This window comes from Hyalella azteca, unplaced genomic scaffold (assembly GCF_000764305.2).
Source record: "Hyalella azteca isolate HAZT.00-mixed unplaced genomic scaffold, Hazt_2.0.2 contig7452, whole genome shotgun sequence".
Taxonomy (NCBI): domain Eukaryota; kingdom Metazoa; phylum Arthropoda; class Malacostraca; order Amphipoda; family Hyalellidae; genus Hyalella; species Hyalella azteca.
The window spans coordinates 506816-528275 of NW_025937577.1; the positions used below are offsets into that span (position 1 = coordinate 506816).

Sequence of the window (21460 nt, forward strand, 5' to 3'; positions counted from 1 at the left end):
TATGATATAATATAATATAATATGACCACAATTAGGTGATTAAATGTGGATTTAAATCACGTGAGAAGAGATGTGCACTTCATACTCGAGACAGCATGGATTAAATATAAATATTTTTTTATTTAATCTTCATGCAAATGTTTCCCGCTTTAACATATTCTAAATTCTGTTTGACATCTCACATTCTGGTAGACACATATTTAATAGTATGAAATTAAACGCATTAATGGGTTGAAGGTATAAGAATTCAAATGGACTGAACATTCTTCACACGGTAAATATCGCAAGGGACGATCAGTTTAAAGACCGCGTGGTCCAACACGTGTTACTTCCCATGACTTGAACAGAAAATCTTCAGGAGGTCTTTATGTGCCGCGATTTGTAGCATAATAGACTGTGGCTGGGCCTTAAGAGAGGCTCCTGAAAAGGTCTATCTCATACAAAGCATTTGATGTCGCGATTTCAGCCTATTTAGGCTCCGCGAACCCTGCTGTCAGTCCGCGTTAACCCATTCAATTTAACTGAGGTTTCGAACCAACTGGTGAGATGAAAATTCGATCCCAGAAAACACGAAATGATAATTAATGCATGCTGATGACTCCTTCATTTGAAACTGAGAAATTAATTAGAGAAGCTTTGTGGGGCTATACGTGTCATACATGAGTCACATAAATGTATGTATTGCAAATGTTTCTCATATTGGTAATGTAAAAAAAGTTTCAAAATCTTATTTGATTCGCGAAATTATGTCGGCTGACCGGTTCTTTTGTTAATGGTTCATTTATAAAAGGTGTTTTTATATTAACAACGACCGATTATTATTAATAAGTATAACAAATGCAGCCGTCCAAATACTTCTGTACATATAAGGCACTTATAGTGCCGACACATATTCTTCGTGTGCTGGACATTCGGAAACTAATCACAATCGACGATATGATTGGGAAATTGTATCATTGTTCGAGCTGATATATGACGGCACGCTCGATCGAGAGGCGCGCGTTATCTTAATTGTTCCTTAAATTAAAAGATTTTTACACGTGAAACTCGATGATGTTCTGAATTAAGTCATATAAGCTCAAAGTTGTTATTTTATTTCATTATTAAAAATATTGTTCATGAACTATATATACTTAATCATTAGTTTTTCATATCATTAGTTTTTTCAGCAATTTTGTCCCATAGAGGTTATTTGGATGAGCCATGGCATCGATGCAAACTGCTATTAACACAAACATTAATTTCTAACCATCGATCGTGCTTAAATAATTTCGATCCATCCCAAAAATTTTGAAAATGAATCTACAATTTCAGTTATTTTCCTAGACCCAAGTCATTAAATCCTTTTTACCTTCCAGCTATAAACGTTGGATTACAGATCAACTCTCCATTGCATCAATTCTATTTCCTAATTATGCATACTTAAAGTTATAATTGAACCACTAGCCTCTATATAATACGTCTAATATGTAGATATAGAAAATAAAAAAAATAGGAATGAAACAATAATTTTTATTATATTTGTTACCCACTGTAAATCATCCATCGCAAAACAGTCAAGAGGATGAGAAACGCGCATAATTTAAGGATAAATTTATGCTCTGAAACAGTGGTATAAATGAAGCGTATAAATGATCGGGCTACATATAGACGCTACAGCTGCTGCCGCCGCTGCTCGATCTCGAACGCGTCGCTATAATGACTGTCTTTTGTGTCGTTCATATAACGCGCAAGATCCGCTCGACTTCAATTTTCCTGCCTATTTGGAGTTACTCAGCTCGAAAAATGGTCCAAATTTAAATGCAAAATCCCATCAGATAATAGCAGGTCGAACGCTCCCGGAGTGAGAAGCAATTTTACGGTGGTGGCCACGAGCGCCCAAGTGGGAGGCGGGGAAGAGGGGGACGGGGAGGAGTGTGGAGAGGGATAAGGTTCATGAAGAAGTGAGTGAGGGGAAGAGGGAGTGGCAAGAGGAAGGAAAGAGGGAAGAAGAGGACGGGGAAGAGTGTGGGAATTATAAGGTTCATGAAGAAGTGAGTGAGGGGAAGAGGGAATGGTGGAAGGAAGGAAAAAGGGAAGAAGCGGACTGGGGGACTGCGGGGAAGGATAAGGTTCAGGGAAAAGTGAGTGAGGGGAAGAGGGAATGGTAGAAGGAAAGAGGGGAAGAAGTGGTTGAGGAGGACTGTAAAGAGGAACAGGGTTCATATGGAGAAGTGATCGAGTGAGGGAGAGAGGGAATGGTAGAAAGAAAGAAAGTGAGGAAGAGGCAGTCCTTATGGACTGTGGGGATGTATATGGTTCGCAGAGATGTTAGTGAGGCGAATACGAGATAACGAATGGAGAAGATATGGATGAAAAAAATGAAATGGAAGAAACTGGAGGAGAGCGTAATTAAGGAAGGAGTGACGATGAAAATAAGTAAGGAAGAAGGTGATGAAAACTTGTGTTATCCTGATGGAGAAAAGAACCAAGTCCCAACGAGTGATAAGGATTTTACTTAGAAGAAGGGATCATGTGAATGATGTAATAGTAGTCGGATATAGAAAGGAACACATCAAAGAGATTAATATGCGCAAATATTAATTTTACCTATTATGAACGACAACTTTTACAAGAATTGAAATACGATGATGAATGGAGGAAGTGAGAACACCCCGCGACGAAATTTCGATGACAGTACGTGTGACTTACTGGGAACACCATATAACCCTCAAAAAATTGTAGGAATAAAGTGGAAAATACTGAATATTGAATTTATAAAAATATACTTGTACTTCACTATTAGCTAGCTATTAGACAATAGCTAGCAGAATTTACTAATTACGGAAAGAAAATATGAAATTAGATTAAAGGTGGCAAAAAAAGAGTACGCTAAATAATGAGAAGGAGGGAAGAGAATATATATGGTAATGGAGAAAATAGAAAAGTGAAAGGTGAGGTGATCCGGTTAAGGGAAAGGAGCGATGTAAGAGGCCACGAAAGTTATAGTGTCTCGGGAGCCATGGCCTGCGTTACATCTTCGAGGCGCAGTTTACTATACGCTACACGATGAGGCTCTGGGCATCTACTGTGCAATCGTCCTATCCTATTGAAGTTTTCAGTTGAAAATTTCAAAATAAAAACAAAATTTCCTCACCAAATTTTGAAATGATCTTTCAACACACTTTTTTCATTTTTTTTTAAACCTGCAGCTTTGAATGTGGAATAGTCGATAGCTCAAATCTGGCGCGATGGCTTCCTTCGGTGTTCTGGACACTCAGTGTCGAGTCGCCAGAAGCTCAATGCTGAGATAACGTTCATTCTGGATAATGTGATCTCTTTAAGATGGCAATCGCTTCACTTGCATCAAAAAATATGGACGAAATATTTTTCTTGTCAAAAACAAGAAACATGAAACAAACAAGTTCGAGCGTACCGCATATGAATTGCTGCCACCAACTACACTTCTGACATCAATTTTATTATTTGTCTTCATCCACCGATGTGTAATGGCACGGCATAACGTAATGCTTGGCGAGACAGGTCACAAATCAGCGTGAAATTATTTCAATCTCCTTGGAGAAAAAATACGGAAATATAAAAAAAACGACAGGCCTCGAAAAATATAAGAACAATTACGTGTGGGGGTGAAGCATTGCTAATTTAAGTAAGTTAGCGTAAAGTCCACAACAAAAATTGATCAGAATGTCAGTATCGGTAATTCAGCGACGTTTTAACGCGTCTGACACTTGTATCGACGCAATGTCGACGCGATGGCATCGCAGAATTTTAAGCTCCCCCTCGGCTTGGCCGCGACACCTGAGCTTCTTCCCACGCAGACACTTTTTGATTCTCGCCTTCACTTCCCGCCACCTCCGCCACTTTCCGCCACCTTCGCCGCTTCCCTCCACCTCCGCCACTTTCCGCCTTCTTGCCACTTTCCACCTTCCCGATACTTTCCGCCACATCTCCTTCCATCACTTCATGTAAATGATAAATCTCCACAACATCTCCTCTTCAACCTCTCGTATCTAGTAGTATATCTTGTCGTAGAGTCTTCTGAAAGCTCACAAGACTCTAAACGTCAGTAAATCTTTCTATCCTGCATGTGTACCTCCTCCCTCGACAGTAAAGCGAACAGCAATATTCTCATCACTAACCAATGAAACACACGATGACATTCTTCATTTTTTAGTTAAATCCACATGACGTACTTTCATTACTCTATCACCGCCGTGCGCTGCCAATACAAGCAATTTTTGGTTGATTATCGTTGATGTCTTGTCAGTAGTCAAATATTCCCTTTAATAGAAACTTGAGGTTAATGGTTTTCAAATCGCCATCGAAATTAATTAGCGCCATCAGTCCCATATGAAATTATACGGTTTACTTCTAATGATGATTCAAAAATTCATCCTAATTGCCGATGAATGACCCTTGATCAGTTGTCACCAATAGAAAACTAAATAAAACTAAATGTTACCTGCCTGATAAGGACTCCTAATATCGCGAGATTTCAACGTTGAAAATCTTGCCAAAAAATTTCCGGCGACTTACACTGAGAGGCTTCCAATTAAGGCCTCATTTTCTTCGCTTAATCTGCGAGGACTGGGGAGGGGTTACGGAGCCTCGCAGAGGGTTGGATGATGGGTGCCACGGAACAGATGAGCGAGGCGGTGGATGATGCGGAACAGAAATTTGGGGTGAAGAGAAGTTTTGTGGGTGAATTATCTTTTGAAGATAATTGTCCATTTTGGTTCAATTCTAACAAATATACATTCATGAAAGTAACGGAAGAAAGGGACGTAAAGAGATGGTAAATATACAAATGAGAGACAAGAGACGAAAAGGAAGTAGAGGGAGAAAAAAACGGAGAAGAAAGGGAGAGAAGGAAACGTTGGAGAAAAAATGCGAGAGAAGAAAAAATAGGAGAAGAAAGAGCGAGAGATATGATAACGACGCCGTCTCAGGTAATCCCCAGGGGCACCTGTCAGCTCATCATCTCGGATTATGCAGCAGCGCCATCATCGACGGAATGGCCTTTAATTTCTCCTATAATCATTACACTGGAATCATCAATTGTACCATCATTGACGGCCTTGCTATCAAATTTTCCTAGAATCATTACAAGGAATCATTAGTAGTTCCATCATTGACAGTCTTGTTTTTTTTAATTTTCATACAATCTTTACATTAGAATCATTGGTTCTGCCATCATCAACCGCTTGTCTTCTATTACTCATAGAATCATTTTGCTGGAATCATTAGTTCTACCGTCATCGACGGTATTGTCACTAAATCCTCCCAAAATCATTACGCTAGCATCATTAGTTGCACCAGCAACGACAGCTTTGCCTTTAATTTCTCTTAGAATCATTACACTGGTATCACTATACGAGCCATAGACAATTGTTAGACAATATGAATCATTTGTACCATCATATAAATGAAAGCCTGTTAATTAAATCAAATTTTATATTCATTAAATAATTATTATTATAATATTAAAGTAATTAGTAAGGAATATTTCAATTAACTTTAAATATTCCCACGATTAGGAAATTAATTAAGCGTAAGCATGAAATAAACAGCGAGCACATCAGCTGCTGAGCCGTCGGTCCCGGGAGCCGAGTTAGCGCAGCGCTAAGCCGCTAATGCCGGCGCGCTATTAGCTACCAATTAAGGCATTAGTGTAGCGCTCCCGCCACCTGCGCCCGCTACACGATATGCTTTTTCTAGTGCTGATTTTTTTTGTTTTCTTCCTATATATTCCAGTTTTTTTAACGTCGGGATTCTTTTTCTGTTTTTTTTTCTGTCTTCAGATATAGAGCGTCGCTCTTAAATTTTCTAATGAAACAGTTGTTCATTTTCATTTTTTAAGTTTATTCAATTTATTGTTTTCACCTCAGATTTTCTTTTGATTTGATACTCTTAACTCAGTTTTAACTTGTATTCAACATACAGCTAGGGTGATTCGCGGAAACTTCCATTTTTGTACATGGCGTCAAGCAGCCAGGCGCTAGACTAAATAAGCGGGAAGAGTTTCATATATAAGGCAAAGTCCCGAAGTTTTGTGGTTCGCTTAGTCAGTTTCTACGATGCAGTTGACAAGTAAGCAGCGTGTGTTTGATGTCGAGGCGTACTTTTCTAATGGCCATTCCATTATGGCTACTCAACGAGCATTATGTACTCGGATCCGTATTCGTCCTTCAGGTCGTGTTCCTGATCGGAAATCGATTGTTTCGTGGGTGAACACATTTCGGGCAAGTGGAAGTGTGAATTCAAGAGCGGAGGTCAGCGGACTGCCACAACAGTCGGAAACGTAGAGAGAGTTTGAGGGAACAGCGCGATGCTCAATGTATCTTCTGAGTCAACATTTTGCAGAGCGCTTCATTTCCTTGGAGGGTGACCTTCTTTTCCCGGCCCAAATTGGGTTATCTCCATGTTATTATTTTTATGGGGTTATCTTAAATCAATTGTATACAATGACTGTCCAAGGACCCTACCTCATTTGAAGAACAGCATACGCCAAGCCATCGCCAGCATGCCCGTCAATATGTTTCAGCGAGTTGAACGAAACTTCAAAATTCGACTAAATGAATGCATTGACACTGGGGGCCATCATATGTCCGATGCCATTTTTAAAATTGAATTATACAAAAATTCAGGCAAAGTCTTTCTCAATTAATGTATATCGTAATGATATCTCTACCAGTTCTTTTTCAATTTATTTTTCAAATCAGAAAGTTTCCTTGAATCACCCTGTAGTAAGAGAATGATAAAATGAAATATTCAAACATTCAATGCTCTGTGCTACATTGTGAATTCATTCACAAACATCTACTTGAAGCTTAACATTTAAAGTTGTTCGTTCCGGAAACGCGTGACCACACATTGGTGCGGACACGAGTCGCTAAATACCACCTGTGGACACTGAAGTGTAAAGCGATCTGTTGTAGTGGCCGCTACAGCGGATGTGAACGCAACGCTGGCCGCGTGAAGTATGGCTTACACGTGCATAACGTAGTGCCCCTTCAGTGGCTTGCAAACCCTGCTGGTTCACTTGCGGTGCGCGCGTTAAATAAGATGCAAGGCCGCGTGCCCCTTCGATGGCTTGCGAACCCTGCTGGTTCACTTGCGGTGCACGTGTTAAATAAGATACAAGGTCGCGTGCCCCTTCGATGGCTTGCGAACCCTGCTGGTTCATTTCGGTGCACGTGTTAAATAAGATACAAGTCCTCTTGCCTTATGAACACAGGAATGAAGCATGGAACAAAAGTAAAATGATCAATAATAAATGAACCTTCGTAGATCCTTCAGGTAATTCAGTGTTTAGGAATCGCGAGTCTCGGAACAGAGCTCGCGGGTCACTCATCACTTACTGAGATCACGACTCACAGGCGTACAATACGGCCAGTATGCCGACATTACTCAATCTCTGTTCAAAATATGGATCTCCTAGCTTCACACATTCGGACCTCCATAAGATTTAAGCTCATCATGAAACGTACTGTAAACAAAAAGTTTACCGATTTTCAGTCACATGTGCATATACGTCAATATACTTTATTCAGAGATCAATGTCAAGAAATAGTATCATGTTTGAATGTTTTTCACAAGATCTTGTACTTGAGCTCAAATTTAACTTTACCTGCATGAAAATATCACCAAACTTTGGTTCAGGTGACTTTGATTAGTCACGTAATGAGCCTTTTTTAATAAATTTATGTGATAATTCTTGTTGAGCTGCGGTATTTCTCCCATTAATGCTTCTTGTATGGCATTCATTCGGTAGTTTCGAAACATTGACCGGGTGATGCGCACATTATTGCATTATTGCGTGTTATCAGTAAATTTGTATAGGATCTTGCCTAATTTGCAGCTAATTACGAGTATAAACTTTATAGAACAGTATGAAACTAAATGAATTATAAGACAATGTATTCAATTACATTGAAGTGAATCTCGAATCCGACTTTTCGATCATCATTAAACGTACGATCAATTCATCACCTACGACACGTACGATTATCGCAGCACTTACGACCTTATTTTAAGCAAAACAATTGTTGTATGCAGTCCCATTCGACTTCTTGATTACCGCAAAGACTCTCACTGTATACCATATGCCTGCACTAACACTCAGAAAAATGAGTGAGACATTTTCCGAGCAGCAATGCACTTTTTGTCCTTGCGGGAGCGCCATTCCTGCGCTATTTAGCGCGGAATTTACGTCTGTTCTCTGCTCTTGCTTTGGATGATGAAGTGTGTCACGATTTCATTGAAGTGTGTCAGTATTGAGGTCTTTCAGGAAATATGTCACTATGTGGGTCTTTTAGTTAGTATGTCACTATTTGGACAATATAGCCCATTAATTTCTGCCAGTTATGTACATTTAACTGGCGTGGTGGAAGGTTCAGCCGTTACGACAGGGTGCGCCGGGAGGCTTATTAGCTTCTTGGCACCTCGTTAAGCGCGGCTGTACTCAGCCTCATAAATTCAACATAGCGAGCGGCCTGAGGTTTCGTGAGGGCCACATGTGTGGAAATGGCCACATTGCTCACACGTATTGTGAACAATACATCGTATTTATTACAAGTTATTACGGGTAAATCATATGTTAAGCGTTATCATTAAAAACATTATACTCAGTGAAGGTGCTGTTAGTGTATATTTTCAGACAACAGAACAAAATATTATTAATAATTTTAAATAATTTACATAATGATAGCTCGTTAACGTTCGATAATTTCTGTGTAAAAGATTTTCCATCGTATTTGATTATTTACGTTTGTCTTTTATAAGAAAGTTCAACAAGCAGCAAATTTCGTTCTTTCATTTGCAGTTCGCTGATGATTATCTTTTTGCTCCCTTCATCGTATCTTTTTACTTCTTGCTTATCTCTGCCTTCTGCTACTTGCACATTTACTTGAAACTTTAAAAACAAAGTTTTTAAACTTTATTTAAAAACAAAGTTTTGAAACAAAAACAAAACAAACACGATTTTTTTAAAACTTTTTTTCAGTTTAATTAATACTGATATTGAATTTTCATATACTCAAGTCCCAATCTGAGTTCATATACTTGTTATTACTTCCTGTATGACGCCATCCATCCCCTCTATAAACCCCCTCTTACCTTGACTGATTTGAGGCGGCCATTCATCACCAATAAACTCGGACGGTGATGGCTGCGACAGGATCGCTTTGGACGTCAATCTGCCGCCCAGCCAAGTTTAGGGCTGCATTTTAGGCTAGAATTGGCGAATTAAAGTCCAGAACGTCCAACTACGTGCCGAAAAAAGCCACTAGGCTGCCTTTGAACGCTTCAGCCTAACTCATCAAAGGGGATATCCTGTAAATCTCCGTACAGTAAAAATTTAACGCGATCGATGACTTCTAAATGAAAGAGCCATGAATGTATAAAATTTATTCAAGTGGAAAATTTAAGTGCATAGATTGTCTCGTTGTAGGTACTCTTGATGCTGTGATATTTCATGCATTACCCTGAGATTGTGTGAGTCATGACAGGTCAAATACTGTTATTACTAAATAAAATTTCCACATTAACTAATGTTAGTTATCGTCTTAAAAAATAATTCAATGAATTATGTGCCTGGCGTAAATATTCTATGAATTAGTAAACAAAATTCAGTTAAGTTAATTACATGGAAGAATCTCTTGATTCTCGCATGTTTATTCGCGAATGAGTTAGAATAATTTGTGACAATTCTAAACCGGATTTCTGTAATTCATTGAGAATACAAGTTTACTGAAAAGCAATGCGCCTGAAATGGATTGTTAATTTAATCACGTGCAGTTACCTAATTCATTACTAAATACTATATCGTGTTTATCTTTTTCAATCGGAAAAATTATCACATTTCCTTTGCTAGGGATCTCGGTAGAAGACATCTTTTCTAAATATTCTGATCAACTATTGATTAGAAGACCAGGACTGTAGCTGATCAATGAACATCCGGTGTTTCTCGCTGGCTTAAAACAATTAATAATATTGTCAATTTTAACAAAAACTTATTTGTACCTGTTATATCTGTTAGCACATACAAGAATAATTCATATAAATGCTTAAAGGTTTGACTAAACATCAGAGCGCAGGTTGTATTAACAATTTTATAAAACACTATGAAAAATATAGAATATGAAAACTCATTCTCTGGTCTTCAATCGAACTGATATAATAAAAAAATTTGCCATTCATTCAATAGTAATTAATTCGTATTGGCACAGTGCATGCAATTTAAAATCTTCATATACTAGCCGTTCGTAATCGTCGATCGCATTCTTTTAATTTAAATTCATGAAGATAATTGAAACATGTCAATGTTCATGCCTTATTTTGTGAACCCAGCCTTGGCGTTTTACGATCGTGACCTGATCCGTTTTTGGTGTCCATAGAAGCGGAGCTAAGAGCAGCCCTGATCCCGGGGCTACAAAAGTAATCGACTCGCCGAAGTTTATCGATTCCTAAATTCGAGCGTAAGATTGCAGTTATTTGAAGCGCCAATAAAACTGCTTTGTTCGCTTCGCTCTTGGAGATTTCGAAGCTTTGAGGCATCGGTAAGATGGGGCAAGCAGGAACACATATTTTTTAGTATTATTAGAAAAGATTTTTAGGAGGAATTTTATATATACTAACAATTTTTTTTATAATACTCGAGAATATAATTGACGCATGCTTCATTTCAGGGGATCGTCTAGGTCCAGGAAAAACTTCTACATTTATTAACCAATCTTCCTGAAATTTCACACACATACGAAACTTGTAAAATAAAAAATAATTTGCTTGTATGAATTTTTTGGAAAAATGGAAAAAACGAGAAATTAATCGAAAACGTCAAAATAGGGGGTACTCTAAAAAAGTTTCCAACTTTAGCAAATCACAAGCTACGATGTCGAGACACATATCATTCGATTTGTAACAACATTATCTAGCGACTCTAGTGGCCCGATTTTTTATTTTCCTCGTCGCTTTTCTTTTATGTGCGTTTTTCTCAATTTTTACACATTTTCCCCCCTTCCCCCACCCCTCCCATATATATAAGTCAAATCATGCTCGAATTCGAAAAAAGGGCTTCTAGAGTGGCTAGGTATGGTCCTTGCAAATCGAATGGTATGTCTTTTATTACTGTAGCTTAAAAATTGTTGGAGTTATATTTTTAAGATGCGTTTTTTTGGATTTTTAAAATTTTTCAAGGAAGCCAATTGAAGTAAAATTAATTGAAAAAAGAATAATATGTCAAAAAATTTCTTGATATTGTAGCCCAAGCTTTTCCATTGCCATTTATTTGCTTTTAGGGTAACAGCGCGCGTCTTTAGACTTATTCATGTCCAGTTTAACGTGAATAACAAGCTATAAATGGGACTTTTTATGTATATATACATATATAAAATATTCATTTTGCAAAACTTTACAACAGCATTACGCAAAAACTATTGCATTTACACACATGGTAGTAGCTTTGTTGAACGCATCTTGTTTGTAGCTTTCAAACGAGTGCAAACACTTTGCAATTAACGCGAATAATGATCTATAAATACTATTTTTAAATGAAAAATTTGTAAATATTTATATAAAATGGTCATTTTATAAAAGTTCGAAACAGCCTTGCGCCAAATCTTTTGCACGTACATCCCTAGTAGTGTTATTGTTGAACGCGCCTTGTTTGTAGATGTCAAACGAGTGCAAACACTTTGCAATTAACAAGCATATGTGATCAATAAATTAAGATTAAATTTGAAGAAATTTTTGTACATATTGTTAAAAAATGTTCATTTTATATATTTTAAAAAATTCTAGAAAAAAAAACTAGAGCACGCACATGCATCCGGATTGCTGCGTTAGACGCGACTTTTCAGCAGCTACAAAATGAGCCAATAAACGGAAAAACCAAAATTTTCGATTTTGACCCAGACGATCCCCTTAAATAATTTTACTGACATGCATATTAGAATACAATACCTACTAGATTCATACTTATTATTGAACAGCTATTAATCACTTTTCCCATTAAAAAGAAGTTATCCATGAATTTTTCCGTAAGTAAAATCAGATACTTCGAGTTTCGTCAAATATAATGGAGCTGCAATAAACCGCTGGAGTGATATACCTGTAGTTTAAGCGTGCAGTTATAATAACTTTCATAAATATCAAAATTAATAAATTATAAATGAAATATCAATTAATTTGATGAATTAGTAGAACACACAAAGAGCTTGTACACAGATATGGCACATCACTTATGTATAAGTTAATCAAGGTTCAGATCGGCTGATCCGTACTGCCAACACAGCGTCTTTTGAGCCGCCACCCACCGCCCTAAAACAACCGGGGACCTCATTGTGGTCTGTGTGTATGGGGGGTGGTGTGTGTGTGTGGTGCTGTGTGTGTGGTGCTGTGTGTGTGGTGCTGTGTGTGTGGTGCTGTGTGTGTGGTGTGTATGTGTGGTGGTGCGCATGTGTGATGGTGCGTATGTGTGGTGTGTATGGGGGGTGGATGTGTATGTGTGGTGGTGTGTGTGTGTGTGTGTGAGGGACGTCGTGTGGGTGGTGTATGTGTGCCGCGTTTGTGCCTACGAAGGCATTTTGTTTATGAGAGATCCATGTATGTGTGGTGCCTTGTGTGTTGTGTGTGTCTGTTTACAGAGTTGGTGTGGGGTGCGGTGTATGTGTGGGCTCATGTGTGTTGTGCGTGTGTGTTAATGAGATTGGTGTATTAGTGGATATTGCAGTCTGCTTACCAAGCACCCCTACACCCCTGCCAACACCCGGGACCCCTACACCCCAGCCAACACCCAGCACCCCTACACCCCTGCCAACACCCAGCACCTCTACACCCCAGCCAACACCCAGCACCCCTACACCCCTGCCAACACCCTGCACCCCTACGCCCCTGCAAATACCCTGCACCGATACACCCCTGCCAACACCCTGCTCCCATACACCCCTGCAACACCCTGCACCCCTACACCCTGCACCCATACACCCCTGCCAACACCTGCACCCCTACACCCCTGCAAATACCCTGCACCGATACACCCCTGCCAACACCCTGCCCCCCTGCACCCCTGCCAACACCCTGCACCCATACACCCCTGCCAACACCTGCACCCTACACCCCTGCCAACACCCTGCACCCATACACCCCTGCCAACACCCTGCTCCCATACACCCCTGCAACACCCTGCACCCCTACACCTGTCTCTTATACACATCTAGATGTGTATAAGAGACAGCTGTAAATCTCCGTACAGTAAAAATTTAACGCGATCGATGACTTCTAAATGAAAGAGCCATGAATGTATAAAATTTATTCAAGTGGAAAATTTAAGTGCATAGATTGTCTCGTTGTAGGTACTCTTGATGCTGTGATATTTCATGCATTACCCTGAGATTGTGTGAGTCATGACAGGTCAAATACTGTTATTACTAAATAAAATNCAGATGCTCACCCGTCGCCACAGATGCTCACTCGTCACGTCAGATGCTCACCCGTCGCTTCAGATGCTCACCCGTCGCGTCAGATGCTCACTGCGTATCTGAAGCTAAGATTCTCCAATGTCCAGCGAAATTATCAGTGACGTAAGATCGTTCTAATATCGGCTGACATTAAATATTCCGATTAAATACTCCAAGCTTTCACCACATCACTCAAGTATAGTCCCATCCAAGTTAGGTTTTTAAGTCAATGTTTCAGTAAACACGGCACTCATTCATCGTGTTTATCTCTCTGCGATCTGCATGGATCGCACTCGCACATTTTCTTCCAGCAGTAAAACTTGCAGCAGTCCCCTTTCCCAAAAGTGGCGTCCCCTCAACACATCCCCGCCATTCCGACCCCGACAGACTCCACTCATTTGCTATTCATACACTGGCCGCGCGAGCGCCTCATAAAGCTCTGCTAAAGTGGCCTGTAGCGGCCACACCGACTAGCTGGTGGCAGCGAGACTGCAGCGCTGGTTCATAAAGAGGAGATCCTGCGGTCTGCTTACTGACTAGCTGGTAGCGCTGGTTCATAAAGAGGAGATCCTGCGGTCTGCTTACTGACTTGCTGGCAGCGCTGGTTCATATGGTTCATATAGAGGGGATCCTGCGGTCTGCTTACTGACTTGCTGGCAGCGCTGGTTCATATGGTTCATAAAGAGGGGATCTTGTGGTCTGCTTACTGACTTGCTGGCAGCGCTGGTTCATGTGGTTCATAAAGAGTGGATCCTGCGGTCTGTTTACTGACTTGCTGGCAGCGCTGGTTCATAAAGAGGAGATCCTGTGGTCTGCACATACTGACTTGCTGGCAGCGCTGGTTCATAAAGAGGGGTTCCTGCGGTCTGCTTACTGACTTGCTGGCAGCGCTGGTTCATATGGTTCATAAAGAGGGGATCCTGCGGTCTGTTTACTGACTTGCTGGCAGCGCTGGTTCATAAAGAGGAGATCCTGCGGTCTGCACATACTGACTTGCTGGCAGCGCTGGTTCATAAAGAGGGGTTCCTGCGGTCTGCTTACTGACTTGCTGGATAGTGCATCTAGATTTCACCGTTTTATCCACTGTTTTCTTTTTTTTCTTTCTTTATTTTCACACTGTTTTATCACACTGTTTTTTAAATTTTCTTCAAAGTTTTGTCCAGTCAAGCGTTTATATACGAAAGAAATGCGATGATGACCAATTATGTACTCCATACATGAATCCTCGCATGTTAATCTGAAGACAACCCCAAGTACTGTACCGTGCTTGTATATATACCCTCACTTCGTATGCATGCGATCTCCTCAGACTTCATCTGGGACGATACGCACGGAAAAGTAGGGAGATTCTTCCCCTTAACTCCGGCTCGACTAACTGGGTATTATGGTCAATGGCACTCCTGGGAAACGCGACTTCGTTCCGGCGAGTGGAGAGCAGGGATAACTTTATGAAAAAATCGTGATAAAAATGAACGCTAAGAGTTCAGTTTGAGAAGTATTATCTCCGAAGCTTCCTCAAGGTAGGCTGGAATTAACAACAATATCTTCGCTGGTGTGACGTGTAAGGCCTATTTAAATTTTGTTAGTTTTAGGTAAATTAGTTCAAATGCAAATCGTACAATTTGGATACATGAATTATTTGAACATAAAAATATGTAAATATTGGTTTGAAACTCCGCGGACTTTCCTACCTAATGTTATCATTATTTTTTAATGATATTATATCACCAGTGCTGGTTTTCTACTATCAAAATTTTTCCATCCACATGAAATAACAGTAAAAAGAACAACATTTATTCAATTTCAAATAAATATTGATACAAGAGCATCATGATTATTCGTTTTGGATTTAAATCTTTGGTCGAGTAGGAATACAGGAAAGTTGCCTTAAGGAATGATCGTTTAACGAATCTTTAGGAGCAAATACTTGGGAATATTATCATAAAATAAATATATACCTGATTCTAACAATTTACCGCATTTCAGGCAACTGAACTGCTTAGCTGTAGGACAAAATTTGTAATTTATATTAATAACATTTCTTCAGATTTACTCAATGTCCGAGACTTTTACGTTATCACAAATTACATTTTTACACTCGGTCCTGTGTCCTCTCTACACTAGGATCATTAGACTCTTTCACACTAGAATTTAGGTCGCCTTATCATTAGATCCGCATTCTCATCACAAAGGGATCAGGTTCTCCTGCACACTATAGGACCTCGTTCTTTTTAATACTAGGTTATAGTTCTCCTTCACACTAGAACTTAGGTCGCCTTACTTTATAGGATCCTCATTATGTTCACACCAGTTCTTGCGTCTCCCTTATGCTAGAATCTGTGTCCTCTTAAAACTATGGATATGAGTACCTTTCACTTCATGATCAGGATCTCCTTCGCACTAGAATCTAGTCCCCTTTTACTCTAGGAACTGTGTCCCCTTTCATTTTTAGCGCATTTTCTCATTTATGAAAAAAAGGACCTATTGTGCTCGTCATGTTCGTCCACCCGTGACTTCACGGACGGACGGACGTGAGAAAATGCGCTCTCTGTCACTCACTGCAGTGAGTACTGATCTAATTTTTTAAACTAGGCCTGTTTCCCACAAGAATCTAGTCTCCCTTTCCCATAGAATCTTAGGCCAATTTACACTAGGATCTGTTTCCCTCTCACATTAGGATCCAAGTACCTCTCACACTAGGGCCTGTGCCCTCTTCATTTTGTGATCTGGGTCTACTGTACACTAAAATCATGCCCCATACTCAGAGAAATGGGTGAAACTTTAGCAAAATATCGACGCACTTCATGACCTTATTTGGCTCATCCTGATCAAGTTTGCTGATGCGAGAAGGTGCATAATTGCTACGTTCAGAACGTGCGTCACTATTTAGAAAACATCAGTTGAATTTTCTGAGTGGACTCAAAACACTTTCGATGACACATCTCCATACCACTTCCACAAGCAGCATATATCACTTCTTGCAGGATGATCCGATAATCACTCTCTGCACTATCTACACAACAAGGATCATAAGGAGTGCTTTCCACGTACTTCACATTTCCATCCGCACAGTACAGATTATCGTCCAGATCTTTTCCTGTGCATCGCAAATAACCATCTGCGATGAACCTATCACTAAATCATTTTCCGTGCGGCACAAATCATCAGAATCCGTTCCCCGCATATCAGCAAGCAGATCACATCTCTTAGGCTCGCTTCGAGTGGCTTTTGACGACAATTGAATGAGGATTAACGTAACGGCCGCTCGTGACGTGCTAGATCGCTTCTCTGATAGACATACTGGTACGGCACTCTTTATCTCTGCACTCAGGGCCATAAGTGTGACTTTTTCCAAACTGCGAGGCACTTTCTTCCCTCGTGTGTGTCGTCCTGATATATTTAAGCCCGATAAAAAGCGTATTGGTGCTACGTGCAGAAAGTGTGCTTCTATATGGACAGTGTAGCTCATTGTTTTTTCTGAGTGTGCATACAATGGATAAAACTAATTCTAGTGCTTGGAGGATATTCGTATAATCGACGAGGCATTAATTGTTCTCTAGATTTGCCTGATTTATCTATCATGCAGCTTAAATTACTCTAAAAGACAGGCGATATTGACTGCCTGTGACATCGTCGTTTAAGATCAAACTCGTGTAATTTACTCCATGCGCTCCGAAGCCTGCGCACTGAAGAGCAGTCGTAATTTGCATGACGTGTGAGCGAATCAATGTGACTTTGCGATTGGCTTTCCCACGCCCAAATTAGCTGAGCTGATCAGCTTAAGCTGACTTGAGAGCACCTTTGTCATGAGATTGCGCACTTGAATGCAGCGATAGGTTCTCAGCTATGCCGGCAGCTCACTGCTGCAAGTCAAAGTCTGCGTCGAAATAGTCTCGGGCTATGACATCTCTACATGGTTCCAATTTTTATAACATAAATCACTAAAATCAGTAGCATGACACTTTGCTTTCATTTCTGTAGAACAATTAAACTAAGATCAATACCAGAAAATTGTTGAGTAATCATCTAACGAATAAGAAATTTATAATTTTCATCTGACGACAGTTCACACTAAGTTCAAATATTTCCTAGAATAAGAGTCAAATCAATGTGGGCATACAATCAACTATTCAGCAGCTTAAAATAATCCACAAATATTTCGTAATCGTTGTTTATTAGAATAATAATCAAATAAATGTGAACAGACAGTCATCTTTTCAGTAGCTTTATATAATCCTCTGATAAATCGTAATCATTATTTCTTGGAATTATAATCAAATCCATGTGGAAAGACTGTCAACTCTTCAGTAGCTTGATATAATTCTCAGATAATTCGTAATCGTTATTTCTTGGAATCATATCAAATCTATGTGGAAAGACAGTCATTTTTTCAGTAGCTTGATATAATTCTCTGATAATTCGTAATCGTTATTTCTTAGAATTATAATCAAATCTATGTGGAAAGACAGTCAACTCTTCAGTAGCTTGATATAATTCTCAGATAATTCGTAATCGTTTAGAGCCCTCAAGTAGCCAAGGATTGCCTATAAGCGCGGGTGCCGCCACGCGTACGGCAGGTGTCGGCCGCGTGACTCATCAGAGGGCGAAACGCTAAGCTGTTGTTGGAGACACCGGCTTAGTAATTGAGATGAGATCCATACAAACAAACCCAGATTGAAACACCTCCTTCCGCACGACGCGATAAACACGGCGGCCGCTCCAGTCCCCGATCTCTTGCCCAGCAATAAAATAACGGTCTAGTCATGGACGGCATACCGGCGGCTATCGTTGGCCGGCTTGTGATTCGTATGGGTTTGATCTGCTCAAAATCTGTTGCAAATTCTCGTCAGTAACAGCTACCAATTTGTACAGATGTACGCAGGAATTGGTCGAATTTCGAACATATTTTGACAGTTTAATGGGTGAAGCGATGGATACCATTTATTTTAATAGTTTTGATTGATTTTTCAATCAAATAAATAAATATAAAATTTACTTGATCATTATTCTATTTTATATTAGATTAGGTCTACTAATGTTCAAAACATTTTTTGAGGTTTTGTTCAAGCTACTGAATTCAATAAAAATATAAAAAAAGGTTTTATATTGAGTGCATGAATGCCATGGCGTTAATTAAATGCATTGTAACACCAAGCTTAATCATTTAACCGTTGACGTGCAAAAGTAAAAGATATGAACTATTATAAATTGCATAGAAAAAATATCTACTTTTAAAGATATAAGGACCGGACTTGAATCGCGGCAATTACTTTACGTGTGATTGCACACTCTCTTTAGCGGAGAAAATATGCCTTTGTTGATATTAATTTAATTAGTTTAAGAGGCTGCGTACGTCGGTGCTTGAGCTGCACAAACATCCCGTAATCGCTATTGTCCACGCTTGCCTCAACGATCGATTCTATGCGGAAAAAAATCCCCATCGCTCTTGATTAAGCCCGTCTTGTGGAGTCAACGCTGGCAAAACAAGGGCTTGATGCCGTGCAAATGAAACGACCGGTTCATACGTGAACATAAACAGTCGATGTATTATTTAAGGACCTTATTAAGTTCGTGGGAGAGAATGTTCAAAATTTCCCAATGTTCATGATGGTACCAATCCCAATTATGGTTCTCCTTTGATTATTTCTATAATATTTTTATGGTTGTGGATATTGGAAGAGTTCAGGATAGTACCAATCATATTACAATTTTATTATTTCCATAATATTTTTAGGGTTGTGAATATTGGGGAAGTTCAGGATGGTACCAATCATATTACAATTTTATTATTTCCAAAATATGTTTAGGGTTGTGAATATCGGGGAAGTTCAGGATGGTGCCAATCATTTTATTACCATTTTATTATTTCCATTATATTTTCATGACGTTGGTATTGGAGATGTTCAGGATGGTACCAATTATGTTTTCCCTTCAACAATTTCCATAATATTTTTATTGTTGTGGAATTTGGGGATGTTCAGGATAATACCAATTATGATTCCCCATTGATTATTTCCATAATATTTTCATTGCAGCGTAATTCGAGGAGAAGCTTCTGTTTTCTTAAGAGGCGAGTGGACCAGTTTGCTCTCAGCCTAGACGCTGACTCAGCGTTTCTGGCGCAAAATAAGCGGCAAATTGCGCGTAGTCAGCCAGTCACTCACAACTCCCTCGGGAAATGAACAGTATTCTAAATTTTCTCATACTCATCGAAATAAATTATGGATAACTAGAAACGTAATCCAGATCTGTCGAAGGCTTAAATTTAATAGGACCGCGTGGAAAGGTTTCTGCGAAGTTTCATATGAAACACAACGCCACTGGAAAGTTAGAGATAAATACATTGGAAATAAATAAATTCTTTACCATTACCCTTATCAGCTGAAGACCAAGTGGAGTAGAGTTATCATTCAGAACAATATCAAAATTTCAGACTCAAAAATGATTAACAATCTCGTTGATCATTATAGAAATATCGATTCCATGAAATCGACCTTTCATAGAATTTACGAAATTTGACATCGCTCATCATAGTATTAACGATTCAGTGATGTCGATCATTAACAAACGATTCGGCGATGTCGATCATCCAAGAATTGACGATGCAATGATGTTTTTTCATCATAGAACCAACGATCGTTTTGTGTGCTCCTGGACTTGTCGGCTCAACATGCAGCTCTAGGCGCGGCACACTTGGCCCGCCAAGTGATGAGGTACTTCCAGATAATATGGCCTCGCGGCGTTTCAACCAAACCGGTACAAATTAAGATGCTTCAAATTTTTTGTGTAGTTTTGAAAATTCAAATTATTAAACTGTAATTTATACGGCTTATTAACTGATTCTTACATATTTAGTTGCGTGTCTTGTAATTGTAAGAAATCTCGTCAATATACAAGACATACGACATGTATTGGAGCAATATTCGGAAGAGTTAGAGCTTTTCTGAAGTTGCTAAAAGCGAACAATCAGACTTACAATTAATTAGAGATTTTATAGATAATGTGTTCAATTTTAATAAAGGTTTTAACTCTAATAATATCATCTCATCATAATCTCAATATGACTAAATAATGTTCTGTCCATGCATGCTCAAGTTCTATAATTTCCGAATGACTAAATTCCCGAAAGACCTTGTTGTCATCATAGGGAAAGAAAAACCACTCTATCCACTTCAAGACCTTGGGCGTTTAACTTTTATTCAGTATTTTTCAATATCGAAAGTACGAGACGTGACTTCAACCAGTAAAGTTTGTATAGCTTCCCGTTTTCAAAGTGTACATTATAATGTGGTGTGCATTATAATTTCATCCCAATTCTGTGCAGAGTAAATTTCTACATTTCTGGAAACATCCAGACACCATTTTAACCGCAATTTAGACTCCTTTCCTTCTATCACTCCTTCCATGCACTCTGTGCACTCTTTGGAGTCGTGGAAACACAACATTTCTCTTCAGCTCTCGGGCTGTAAGCCAACCCATCACTCCCCTCTCTCTCTATCTGTTTGCTCGGCCTTCAGCCCCTCAGCCCTCAGCCCTCTACCCTCCCGCTTAGTTTGCCCAACACACATAATTTGCCAGTAATGGGATTTCAGAATTCAATTAACATTGCACAGGATAAAGCCGTTTTGATCGGGTAAATATGGCGGCCGAGAGGGATCCCTTCCCTATGGGGGAGGGAGCATGGGAGACTTCAGAGGAGAGGAAAATAAAAAAGGCAGATTTTGAGTTCGGATTATCAACATGGAGCAAAATTTTACTGAAAACGCAGAACGTTTATAAATAATGTAGTAGCACTAGCGTAGCATAGAATGGACATGTTATTTTTGACTGCGAGATTCTTCGCTGAAACATATACATTTACGATTCGTTACACAATCGTTCTATATCAATTAAAGAACCCGTGTCGCAGAGAACGTAAGCATTTTGCATTCTACCAATACGATTCAAAGGAACCTTGATTGAGGTTTTACATTATTTCTTCGGTATATTTTGCCGGGGTAGAT

General features: G+C 39.3%; 1 protein-coding gene across 1 annotated transcript; it reads left to right on the top strand.

Moving 5' to 3' along the window:
• Positions 1-4625: 4625 nt before the first annotated feature.
• On the top strand, positions 4626-13579 carry LOC108677629 (extensin-like). Its single transcript, XM_018165885.1, has 3 exons — positions 4626-4701; positions 12731-13198; positions 13443-13579. Exons 1-3 carry the CDS (start codon positions 4626-4628, stop codon positions 13577-13579), a joined length of 681 nt encoding a protein of 226 aa, XP_018021374.1.
• The last annotated feature ends 7881 nt before the right edge of the window (positions 13580-21460 follow it).

Coding starts and splice junctions, on each gene's coding strand:
- LOC108677629 (XM_018165885.1), top strand. CDS start 4,626: ATGGGTGCCACGGAACAGATGAGCGAGGCGGTGGATGATGCGGAACAG. Junction 4,702..12,730: donor GGTGAAGAGAAGTTTTGTGG/GTGAATTATCTT, acceptor TGGATATTGCAG/TCTGCTTACCAAGCACCCCT.